The sequence below is a fragment of the Lepisosteus oculatus genome, chromosome 5, assembly GCF_040954835.1.
Source record: "Lepisosteus oculatus isolate fLepOcu1 chromosome 5, fLepOcu1.hap2, whole genome shotgun sequence".
NCBI classification, from domain to species: Eukaryota; Metazoa; Chordata; class Actinopteri; order Semionotiformes; family Lepisosteidae; genus Lepisosteus; species Lepisosteus oculatus.
The window spans coordinates 817,641-830,837 of NC_090700.1; the positions used below are offsets into that span (position 1 = coordinate 817,641).

Sequence of the window (13,197 nt, forward strand, 5' to 3'; positions counted from 1 at the left end):
GAAATTTTTAACATCTTCATCAGCTGTAGAGAATGTAGAAAAGTGTGTGTGTCTTCACAGGTTCGTGCTAGAGGGGCGTTCTAGTTTTTACCACAGTGTTCCCCCCTCATGGGCACTCACACAGGGCACGGGCATGGGCACGGCAGTCTCCTGTCAGGGAGGAGGTGACTGTGAGGCCTGGGGAAGCACAGGGCATTCGAGGCAGCTGGAATTGACAACTAGATGCTCACAAGTGGAGGATAAAGCAGTGACACAAAAACTGTGCCATCCATTACGTCCTGCTGATAAGGACAGCTTTAAAATCAAACAGTCTGCAGGCTTCCAGCTTTGCCGACAGAAAAAAAGCCTAATTAATTATAGATGCAATGAATACATTATTGAACAGTATCACTTATTTCTTCTTTATGGTTCAGCTCATGAAAAATTATGTCAATTAGAAATTTTCACTCAGGTCGTTGAGCAAATGGTAGCTTTGAAATGGGCCGTTTGGGCACAATGACCGTAGGCCTTTCTGGGTGGCTTCTGTTTGGAAGAGCTGCAAATCAGGGAGGAGGAGAGATTTAAATTGCTCTGCAGGTGCAAAACCAGGGTCCTCCAAAATAAACTCAAAGAAATGTACACGGTCAGGCCAAAAACCAACGTATGAAGAATTAATTCTGTGTGGACCAGCCCAGTTATCTGCTTAGTCCAGCCCCTCCCTCATCAATGGATGTAGCTGTTACGGCCAATTTCTCTAAGAAGGAATTTCTTTGTTTATAAAGGGTGCTATACAAAGCAGCCGATTATGCAGTGTTCCTGCCGCTGAAGAACATAGAATAGTCTCTTGCAATTTTGCAAGAGTCATTCATTTACAAAACACATAATTGGGTTCTTGATAGATAACCTCTCTTTGTTTCTACAACAAATTAAATACCACCTCTATGAAAAAGGTGTGCTTTTAAAAATCATCTGTCTTCTTTCAAAAACTGCCTTCAAATCAACATCTAGCTTTGTAGCTCCGTGCATATAAATACTTTATCTTACAGAAGATGAGATTCTAAGCATGTAGGAAGATTTTTTTTGTCCGAGATTTTGCAACTTCTATTTTGCATTTTTACACCAAATATTTGAACAATATAAGAATGCTTTTGAGGGTCATATAATTAAAAAAAAACTTGTACAAAGCAAGATGATAACAAGCTGGAGATACTATATTGATACAAGGCACATTCATTTTTAATTTATTTTTCTTTCTTTTTAATATTTCAGAACACATAGGCACATTTTTGGTCCTTTTCCTGTGTTTGTACTGCATTACCACCAGACCGACAGAAACTACTCTCATATTCCCAATCTCAGACATCTGTATTAGAATTTCACTGGGCTTTTGATGTATTATTTTCATGGAGTCCACAGGAGATGCTCCTATAAATTCACATGTGCAGTACTCACACATTCATGAGCAAAATGAGAGATTTAATTTGCGGCACTTTTTTAAGAAGATTCAATATTTATCAATAATAAGAAATATCAATTTTCAGGTGGTTTTATGTATCTTTAGGAGCTAGCAAGGTTTTCGGCTTTATGTTTCTGGAAATATTTTACAGAAATACTCAAAAATATAATAATATTATGAAACAAAATAGTTTTCTTTAAATTATATAAATAAATATTGAATTGTGTGTAATTATTGCTTTGAGATATTTGCTTTGCAAGTAGCCAAAGTCACTCACAACAAGAAGTCTAGTCCTTGGACAGCTTTCTCTGGAGTTTCTAAACCATTGAACATGTCCCATCAGTTCTTCGTTTGAATTTCTAGTGGGAGAATCATAAATAAGCATAAATAAGCCCATATGTCCCTTTGAGGTTAGTGCCATGTGGTAGGGACAAACCATACGTTCTTCAAAAAGAGTTCTATTCGCAATTGTGCTCTGTTGCTTAATCCAATGTGAAAATTTGAAGGTAATTGCCGATTTCTGCTGGTGATTGTGGTGTTTGGAACAGTCCCGTTTATTAACTTCTAACAAGGAAGAAATTAACTGTGTGTTTGGATATGTCCCCTTGACCAGGACCAGAATGCTGTGCCAGGCACTAGTGTGATCCACCTTGTGCCTTCTGGTACAGTCACACACTTCCAGTCAGGAGGTGCAGTCTGAGCCTGGAAGCCAAGCTAAACAGCTGATACACAGTCAAAGCAAGTACTTGTTAAAACAAAGATACTTCTTGAGATATTTATATACTGTACAAGTACAGTATGTTTTCTAAACCATCAGAGATTTGCAACATACTGTACCTGTTGGTTTGCTGGAAATTAGTTGATTTCATTTCATGTCCTTCTTCTATCCTCATGTCCTTTTGTAAGGGCTAGGGAATAGCCCATTTGCACAGTGTAACCTGCAGTGCATTTCATATCAGCTCCACAGGGCATTATGTGACTGCATTAAAAATATGGACACATCGTTTAGTGTTGCTACGTCAACTGCAATAGTCCTATGGAGGAACTATGGGATTTCTTTACGTTTGTTTTGCTTCTGTCATCAAGTCCGTTTCACAGGTTTAGTGCTAACCTGCTTCAATAGCGATGTTTTTACATGTGTGTACTCTGTGTCTGAAGGGCCCACAGAAGGGAGGGTGATTACAGCACTGCATAGAGGGACCAAGTCATACCAGCCTGGGGTGCTCAATAGGGTCCTGAAGCGTGTGCCTCTTCAGGGCAAAAACATCTATATTTTTTATGTAAAAGATATTTAAATGAAAGCTGAATCAAAAGCATGGGAGTCTCAGGTCCATCCACTGCATTCGTGGAGCCTTCATCAAAAATTAGCAGGGCCATTTCTTCATTCTGTTAACTCTCTCTGGGGACAGATTGCATAGGCAAAGATAGGTGTTTACAGCCTTCAACAGATCTTCACAACGTCTCCTCTTAACACATTTTCTACATACTTGAATATCCTTGAGACACAGGCTGCTGTTTTTGGTGCTAGTGCTCAATGGCCTGAGTGCGGTGATGGTTGTGCTCTTCCTCAGCGTGCAAGGCTGCTGTGTGGAACTATGACAGGGTAGAGAGACAGGAAAGGCGAGTCAATCCTGAGGTGATCTTTAGTGCAGTAGGGCTTGAGAGGAGAGTTGCTGTTTTTTCTTCCCAGTCTGCAGTCTGGGGGAGGCTATGGCACGCAGAGCAGAGAGGGCAGGATGTTGGAAGCAGAGCTGACATGCCGCTGCCCCTCTCCTGAGAGCCACACACAAGCAAGCGCGCTGCTGAGTGCTTTCTTCCTTCTCCTCTCATGTACCTTGATAAAAAATTTAAAAATGAATGCTTTCATATTGACACTGACTTAAGCATTTCACCCTCTCTGGTTTTATTGTCTTAAGATATAAGCTACCCTAAAAGCAGGGTTAAATATTTGATGAGTTTGTTAAAAGCGAGTAAAAACACAGGCTCGTAGCTATCACTTTGCCTTCTTCGAGCTCAAAGCTTTTTCTGTTCATCACCTGTCATATGTTTGGACCGAAGGGGGAACTTTGTTGTCTTCCTGCTAATTGGAGGGCAAGTATGTGGTAATGAGGCCATTTTTCCTGTGCTCAGGAAGTTAAAGAAGGAATGGTGTGCATCCCAGGAGGTTGAGTTTCGATTGAAGTTATTGACTTGCTCTCAGGAAACAAAAGTTTGAAGGTGCATTCTCCGTGTCAAAGCAGTATCTGGTGTATATTCTATTTCTAAAGTAATTGAGAGACCCATTTACATCCAGCTGTTTTGTGTTTGCATGCCTGTGGTATGGTGTTTTAGTTGTGTGCATGGAGTGTGTCGTGCTGATTGTGTTCTCATGGTGTGTTGTGTTGTTTGTGTGCCTGGAGTGTGTCGTGCTGATTGCATGTTGTTCCTTGTAGCTGTCAGACACCGAGGGCTGGTAGCTGATGGAGCTCCAGTTGATGGCTGGCATTGGGTTTCATTTGCCACCACTGATCTCACGACCCTCCTGTGGACCTGAGGCACAGCTGTGGTGAAATATCTGCAATTCTTAGAGGAATGCTAATTCCATATTTAATTAAATAGGTAAATAATAAACTGTGCAAGAAGAAAATTGTTCCTGCTGTTGGAGGACACTGGCAAGTTCATGCATCATGCTGTTCTTTTTTAGGAGACCCCAGGTGGCTGTAAAAACAAGAGTGGGTGTACAACATGAGTCATTTATAAGCTAAAATTCCATATTACTGGTGTTTGACAGATTTATTCACATGAACCCCATATGCAGAGCTCATAGTATTTCCCAGGAGGCAGCAGTTACAGGGAGGCATCACTTTGGATTCTGAGCATTCATTCAAAAATTAGAGTCATATCACCCATGCAGCTGCCAAGAAAAAAATATTTTGTTGCAGACAACTGAGCTCATTGAGAATTGTATGTATTTTAAGGCACCAGTTTGTTCTCTAGTGATGATTTAAAGTAAAAGGTACATGTGGTCGCATGGCTGGCCTGATGCAGCGCAGTGCGAAGGGTTCAATGCCCTGAATTCCCAGCCTGGAGAGTCATGGCCGATGGCCCTGCCTGATAAGAGTGCCATCCGGAGATGGACTGACTGTGGACGGACCACTATGTTCATTTAGTTTATTATTTAAAACAACTGAAGAATAAATAAAATGAACTGTGGTGATTTAAAAAAACAGGACTATCACAACAAACTGTATGGTAATCTTTAAAAAAAAGTATAACATGATTTGAGACCTGTTGTTACTGAAATAATTATTCCCCTTATGCATTAGGACTATGCAATCACGGCCTTGCATGAAAATGAGCTAGAATAAAGACCTCAGGGGACTGGACTGAATTTCAAATGTAGTATATCTATTGTGAGTAAGAATATGGTTTCCTCTTTACAGGAAGTGACCTGGACTGAGAGGTGTGTCCACATGTGGAAACAGCAGCATGTCCTAATAAGTGTGCAGCAGTCATGTCTTATCTGGGCTATAATTTGGCAAAGAATGCAATAGCAGGCAGGAACTGGAGCCCTCAGACCCTGCCAGCATATTCTCTCAGGCCACAGAAAATTTCTGTCTCTCGCTCAGCACAGCTAATTGGTGCTTATTAAACATAACAAACCACTTAAGCAATCTTGATTTTCCATTTACCTTCAATTATGAGGGCTTACACCTCAGCTCCTGCTTTTCTTTTTTTTACTGTTTCTTTTAAGTATTGATGAGTGTGTCGAAAACATATGTGTGCTCGTGTGTGTGCTAGCCCTTGTGTTAGCCCATGTGTTATCGCATGTGTGCTTGTGTGTGTGTGCATACGTGTGCATGTGAGCCTATGTGCATGTATTTGTCAGTGCGTGGTAGCCCATGTGTGTACTTGCCCATACACGCATGTTTGTGTACTGTAAGCATCCTAGCTGTGTGCTAGCCCTTGTGTAAGCCCGAGTGTGTGCGCGTGTGTGTGCGCGTTTGTGTGTGTGTGTGCGCATGTGTGCATTAAACCAATGGAGCAATGCAAGAGTGGAAACTGCTGCGATTTGAAACCTTGTTAGAAATTTATGAAGTGCTAAAATGTTTTATCCCCAGGGATGGGATTGCCAGCTGTCACTGGTGAGCCATTCGCTGCCTGCCTGCAAGTCAGAGACAGACTGAGACAACAGGGCTAGGCACAAGGCCACATTCAACAATGAGCACACAGGCACTGTCTGGAAATTAACCGCTTAGCAATTAGCATGAACTGCAGTGAAAGTAATTCATCTTCCTTCTTGTTCCCCAGCATATCCACACACATTCATACAGCATCAACACTCATGTTTTGAAAAAGATTTCTGGAACTTGTGGCCTTAATTTCGAATATCAAATGACATATGACAAAAAAGACACCTGTCTTCTTTGTTGTTGATGGACATGAAAGCGTTTCATTTTGTTTTTCTGTCCTGAGTTTTTCTCCTGGTTCCTAACCCTTCCCAGCACAGACCACGTCATTATACAGCAGAATTTGGACACATAATAAAGTGATCCAAGACAAATTAACTTAATTGTCTTCAATTCAGTAATTCAGGCCCCACAAGCAGACCCCTATCCTCATCCTAGCGCTAACCTAGCCTCTATATCTATGGACACTACATCTAAAGAACCTCAGTTTATAGTAAGTTGATTTTTTAAAGAATATCCGTTCTTAATCTAAAGAGTAACTGAAGGCCTTTCTCCACTGTAGAAACTCCACATGTATGTTGTACATTGTAGATCTCTTTTTTTCCTGGCCTGCTGTGCTGCTGAGCGTCATCACCGTCCGAGTGCTGGAAAAGATGAGGGAAACTAAATGAGCAGGAATGAGGGAAAAGCAGTAAAAGCAGCCAAGAAGCAAGAGTGTGTTTCTGACTGGCACTGTTGGGCAGCCTGATACTGTGACGTGACCGGCTGACCGCAGAGTGGTCAGGGATTAAGGCATTCCCTGACCTCACTTGTCTGACATTTTGTTCTAAAATTACAATTTTATTTAGTGCTCTGTTGCTTTATTTCCATCGTGATTCAGGGTGGCACTCATCGGTTACACGTCTGCACCTTGGTCTTCACTGACTTCAGTGGCAGTGTTGCGCAGTGTTGCGCAGTGTTGCACTGGCGGAACTCCTCTTTCAGGGATCAGCTGATGTAAGTCATGTGCGGTGCTGGACAGTGTGTCACCACACATACTCAGGGTCCCAGCTTGGGAGAACACTAATGTAAATAAATCTGCTCTTTCTGCTGCTCTGTGATGACTTCCAGGTTTCTGAAGCACAGCAGCTTTTACCAATGGCTGAAAAGTGCAACTAAAAAAATGATTAGAAGCTGGATGCAGGCTGAGAGTCTTATAAGAAATTGTTCTTGAGTGAAGGAGTGCAGTCTGATTGCAGTTGTAGTGTACTCACTGTGACAGTGTGGTCAGGTGTCTTTTCTCATTTACCACTATGTTAGAGTGTGACCTCCTTCACTCATTTTGTATTTGTTCTGATTGGTAAAATGTGTTACAGAGGTTATAAAACTAAATTCCCTGAAGCTGTGTCTTAAGGCCAAGGGCGTGAGCTATGGTGTTGATTTTTTTAATTAAGCACTCTGTCCACTGTGGCACTGGAGATTTTAGTCATTGGTCATGTTTCATGACTTTTTACTGAAATTCCTCAAACCAACAAATCAAAACAATTTCCTTTTCATTCTCAGAGTAAGATGAAGGTCTTAATTTCACATTGAGCTGCCAAGTACATTCAATTAATCCTCAGGAATTAGTTGTCGGTATTATTTACCAGAATGCAGCTGAACAAAGTGAATCCGTCTTTTCTAAAACATCTGCAGCAGAACAGGAGGCTCTTCCTTACACAGAGAATTGTGGGCGTGTGGAGCAAGTTGTCCAGCCATGCTGTTGAAGACTGTACCCTGTCTTCCTTCAAGAAACAGCTGGATGTCAACTAGTTTCTAAACAAACTGATTAAATGTGCAGAAAACCCTCCTCTCATAACCCTTCTTATGTTTTTATTTTAGAATTCAAACTTATTTTCTAGATTCTTATTCAGACTCTCTCCTGTCAGCATGCTGGGCTCTTGTACAAGAGAGGCAGTGGGCAGGATAGCCCTGTGTGTAAACGTCAGACTGCTGCTATAGTAGTCCTGTCAATTTGACTAAAAATAGCATTAGGTTGGGGCCTCCTGCCAAAGCTGAAGTTAATGATGAGTCAGGGCTGAATTATTTTACAGGTCCTGATAACCCCCTCCCCTGTTTGCCTTTTCCTCCGTTCTCCAGGAAACCCTGCTGTCTGTGCGGCGTGCTGAGTCACGTCTCTGCCCGAGCAGGGCTGTCCTACCCACAATCCCCCTCACTCTCAGGACTGGGATTGGATCGTTATACTGCGCTGGGTCTCTCAGGTTCTCCTGCGCCGCGTGTGAAAGGCCTTGGTGCCTCGCGAGCGTGACGTGGTGCTGCCTAAAGCTCCTGGTTAGGAGTGCTTGGCTGTGGACCTGGGAATTGAAGTGCATCACATTGATCAGTTAATAAGATCATTTCATAAGACCGACACAAGGGTGAGGCAGATGATGCTCTACCCAAAATGAAATAGAAAGAGTTAAAATGGTATACACACAGTGTGTAGACAAAGCAGTTCCGAAAACACGCTGATGGTGTGTGTTTACAGCAAATGAGAGCAGTTGGCAGACCGCTTGGCCAGTGTGAGGGGCTGGAGCGTCAGGGCAGAGAATGGGAACGGAGAGCTGAGAGGTCACAGGTGGTCACAGGTCTCAGCAGTAATATTACCGAATATACTTGGCAGCACTCACTGCAGCGTCTGAAAACAGGCTTTCTGAGGCTGATTGATGTGATACTTTTCTGCCCATCACTGTTTAAAGGCTTTTTTCCACCTGTAAAGGGATTTTCATTTAGCTTTAATTAACAAATAAATTGTTTGCATCAAAAATTACAACAAACAAGCCCTTGTCAAGCATTTGGGCTGCTTTGCTGAATCTACTTGCCACTCAAATGCTGCCATTGAAGGTAGTGAATTTGATTCCCCACTCCTGTGGGCTCATTCATCACCTGCTATTAGTGAAGTATATTCAGCACTAGGTTACGGAAAGAAGCATGCATTTCTAACCTCTGATGGAATTAAAAAATATGGAGACCAGATCAGACTTTTTATTTCATCTGTTCAGGACAGCATCTTCAGAATCTGACTTTAATGTAATTCAATATCATATGTATGTGAAAACACATACCTTTTATTAAAACACAAGAAAGAGTTCTTCTGTCAGTCCACGTTTGTTGAAGAATGTTTTCCTTGCAAGAAACTGGATACCATGGTAGAGCATTGATTTGGATGCTCACGAGGACAGGCTGGGTTTCTCTTCAGACAGAGTAATGTGAGCCAGTGTTCCTCCTTTGTGCAGTAACGATCTGTGTGCAAACATGGTTATCAAGTCTGGGGCAAATAGAGCAACAGCAGGCGTTTATCTGAAATGCCAGGGTACTTAAGGAAAGGTCAATTATCTAGGCAGGATAAGGTTTAGAGCCATTTTATAGTAACATAAATGAAATAGTGTATATGTTGGGAGCTCACTGTCGAAACAAGGGCTTGTCCTGTAATGAGAGAATGGAGATTATTGTTGTGGGACTGTTGTACTGTATGTGTCTGTTTGCTACTTGTTCACAGAGGGTGTAAATGGACAACTGACTCCAGCAGACTGAATCTGGCCCCCTGGGTCTAGTTGTTTGACATGGTTTCACACTGTAGCATTTCAACACAAGGAGCTAAACTGATTGTCCATTGGCCAATGGTCTCCATTTTTTAGCTGGATTCCAAAGTGCTTGGCCACCCAGTACTGCCTCATCTGGGCCACCAGTACTGCCTCATCTGGACCACCAGTACTGCCTTATGCAGCAGACCATTTTTCACACTATTAATCTTTCAACTGAGGCAAGTGGGTGCTTTTATAAATAAGAATAAAACAAAAAGGGAGAGAAAAGTGTGAATGAGAGCAGTCAGACTTTATCTTAAATCTCACTCCATCCAAAACCGTACCTGATGTTTCTTTGTTTTTGTTCATGTCTTGCAGTTTTCAGTGAAGACCTACTTTCCAGCTTGTACTTCGTCAATGCATCTCTGCAAGAGGTAGTGTTTGCGAGCACCACAGGGACCCTGGTGCCCTGTCCCGCAGCAGGCGTGCCCCCGGCAACGCTCCGCTGGTACCTAGCAACGGGCGAGGAGATCTACGATGTTCCAGGGATCCGCCACGTCCACCCAAACGGCACTCTCCAAATCTTCCCCTTCCCTCCTTCAAGCTTTAGTAACCTAATCCATGATAACACTTACTATTGCACAGCAGAAAATCCTTCAGGGAAAATTAGAAGCCAAGATGTTCATATTAAGGCCGGTGAGTGTCTCTTTGTCTGCTCGTATACTCGTGTCTGGATGCATTAGTGGTTGGGTAGCCATGTCAGACTGCAGGGACAGGGAGACTCGGTGGCCAGGTAAAGATCTGGGGCTCCCATCTCCCCGCCACAGGGGAACCAGGCAGAATCTCAAACAGCTGAGTCACCTGCTCCCCAGTTTAAGTGTGTAACATGTTTAATGGCTGTTTATTCAAAGCCGTCTTTAAGAGGCAAAGCCAGTGCTACACACCTGCCTAGCTGTTACCCTGGCTGAAAGCTCCTAAAATTTATGTAAAAAAAACAAAACTGACCCATAAGTTTTGAAACTTTGAAAGCCCTACCATAGTTTTGATAAAAAAGGCGTGATGGTGAAAAGTGCAACATGAATTTCAGTATTTGTTATTAGAGCTTGAATAAGAGTAAGCCCCTACCCCCGAGGTAGCCAATGGAGTTTCATTTAAAATACATTTCCGATTCATGTTTTGGAGCTGCAGAGGAGTGAATTACAAATATTATGAGGTTCACAAAGCTAATCTCAGTACAAAAATGCTGACATCCATCCTAAAAGATCTCCCAGCACCTTTCTCTAGCAGTGTATTTATAATCCAGCAATCTACCGAGTCCTTGTTTTGGGATATATTTTGCAATCTCGTGTTTGCGCTGCATTAATGCCAGATCTATCCCCTCCTGCAGTTCTACGGGAGCCCTATGGTGTCCGAGTCGAGGACCAGAAAGCCATGAGAGGCAATGTAGCGGTCTTCAAGTGCATTATCCGGGCCTTAGTGGAGGCCTACATCACTGTTGTGTCATGGGAGAAAGACACAGTCTCAATTGTCTCAGGTAGGACCCTGTTCTGTTTTCCTTGCTGGAAACTCGCTGGAGTTTGACCTACGTCTACACCCCTGTACGCTGCGGGGTGTTTTGCTTGAACAGTGTGGGGGGAGTCCCTAGTTCAGGGGTACAGGAGCAGCAGCTCACCTTCCAGAGCCTTCCAGACCCAGGCTCTGATCGCTAACTGCTGCTCTCAGTGTCTGAGATGCTCTTCCAGTATGTGGGCTTCCTGATCAATGTTGCGTGGTACAGCTATGCTTTTGAATTGTTTTGCATTTATTCCCCTGTTAAAGAAATGCATTTGTTTTGCCATGACCTCTTAAGGATGGGAATATCTTTACCATTATTTAATTGTGGATTACAATGGCTTTCTGTATAAGAAACAAAAGCAAGATTTTTTTTTTCTGTATAAGAAACAAAAGCAAGATTTTTTTTTCTCATAAGTTATAAAGATTATTTTCCTGCCAAAACTCTTTGTTTTCAAGAGATTTGGTCAAAGGTTTTGGACAAATGTATGAATAGATGTTTTCCATATGTAGGTAATGTGTAGATGTTATTTAGATTTTGGTGTCAATAGAAAATACAGTATAGTTACTGTATTTTGACCTAATTAGTTGTATTATTATAAAGAAAAACAAGTTGGCATTTTATATTGGTTGATTGAAGATATTTTGCTTTTTAGAACAGATACTTTAATTATTATGGTTAACTAGATAGTACAGTATATGGGTTTCATTTCAAGTGTAACTTTTGTTTTGGGCTGTTGATGTTCAGTGTAGAGATTATAGGGGTTTGAAAAGTGTGATAATAAACAGACGAAGATCTTTTGTTAAAACACCATTGAATGCAGTCTTTCTGATGAGAGAAGTGGCTGCTCCTCAGCAGGAGAGTTTGTGTGTCTGGTTGTGTTCTTATGTGTGTTATTATTTTCACTGGGAAGGCTCCATCATCATGTTGTGTTGTTGCTGGTTTGGGTTTTGTGGAGGAGAGTTGTTTTCAGAGCTCAGATGGAGCTCTGTCCTGGTCTACTAAAGTGTGCCAATTGTGTCACTGTGCTGCACTGTATTGACCCAGTTATTCCTCAATTGAAGCCATTGTGTGACTGGCTTGGTAATTTACATCTGATAAATGGAGCACTCTTCTCTTCAATAGCGTGTCCCTTGGGGCAATTTCACTTCACATGGGGCATTTAGCACACTCAATAGCCACGCTGATAACGTGCGTGGACGGAGGGCAAATGCTGAGTTTTGAATTTATTTACTGAAGCACAGAGGAATCCATTAAGAAATCTATATCAATCTGTTTTTCTTTCTGTAATAGCTTTGTCATTATAGCACTCCAAATACAGTAGAGTTTAATTCTTTTTAAATGATGCTAGATTCTGCAATGGAGAATACGGTATGTACAGCACTGAACCTGATGCGGTAGCCTCCTAATTTATTCATATAAAATTTATTTTGATGAACTGTAACTAAATGTAAATATACGGTATATACCGTAGGATACTAATATAATGGCCACCATGGACTATTGAAAAGGTAGGTTTTCTCAAACTTTAAATTTCTTTGTCCTGTTTAGAACAGATCTCAGTCAAAGATTGGCCAGTTTATTTTAGCCAATATCTGACCCTTTGTTTCATCACAAATTGATGTTACAACAGCAAAAGAGGACAAAGCCTACAGTATATCAAACTCAATGACCTAAAAGTTAACAGAGCACAAATTCCGTATTCTTTTTTGGTCTCCAGTGGAACATTACAATTTTTTTGGCTGACTTTTCTTTCCAAAATAACTTACACTTGTACCCATTGTTACAGATGAGTATTTTTGCTGGAGCAGTTTGGGTGAAGTTCCTTGCTCAAGGATGAAACAGCGGTGTATCACCTTGGGTTTGACTGTGACTCTGAGCGCTAGGAAACTTTTTAGTTGAAACTGCGTTAAAAAACATTTTTTTCTGAGAGCTCAAGAACAGTGAGGCTTTTCTCATGGAGAATAGAAGAAAAATTAATAGCACACCATCATGCTTTAATCCAGTATATGTAGCTGTTGTATGCCTCTGTGTCTCTCTGTTCTCCCAATCCTCCAAGAAGAAAGTCTGCTGTCTTTTATACAGTACATGGCAGGGCCAGTCTCCTCTTGCTGTTTCAATGGGTTTATAGTGTAAAGGCAGTAAGCATCTAGGCTCAGTTGTCTTATTCAGAGAATGTGCAGAGTATGGCATATGCAGAGAGTTGTGAAAGAATGACTTTCAACAAACTACTGGGTAAAACAGGCCTTTTCTGTTGTCAAGCTGAAACACTTGAGATACTATACGTCTCTGACCCTGTCGATCAATGAAACAGAGTGCAATATTTTGTCTTTTGTAACTTCTTGGTTGTTTCTGGAAAATGCATTGTCCTGTTTCCAACAGCTTCAAAACATTTTTGAAAGACTACTTTTGTAACAAGCAAGTACAATTTTCAGCAGAAAAATCTTTTCTTTGGGCTCTCAGTTCTTCTTGAACTTATCAGAATGACTGTGATTAGTC

At 41.6% G+C, this 13,197-nt stretch overlaps 1 protein-coding gene across 3 annotated transcripts in view; it reads left to right on the forward strand.

The window, feature by feature from the left end:
• dscamb (Down syndrome cell adhesion molecule b) overlaps positions 1-13,197 on the forward strand; it is a 164,900-nt gene that overhangs the window by 18,350 nt on the left and 133,353 nt on the right. For all 3 annotated transcript variants that reach the window (XM_015341670.2, XM_015341669.2, XM_069189792.1), the window contains exons 2-3: positions 9,525-9,842; positions 10,534-10,680. In XM_015341670.2, the coding sequence (XP_015197156.1) occupies positions 9,525-9,842; positions 10,534-10,680 (465 nt within the window). The remainder of the gene's footprint in view (positions 1-9,524; positions 9,843-10,533; positions 10,681-13,197) is intronic.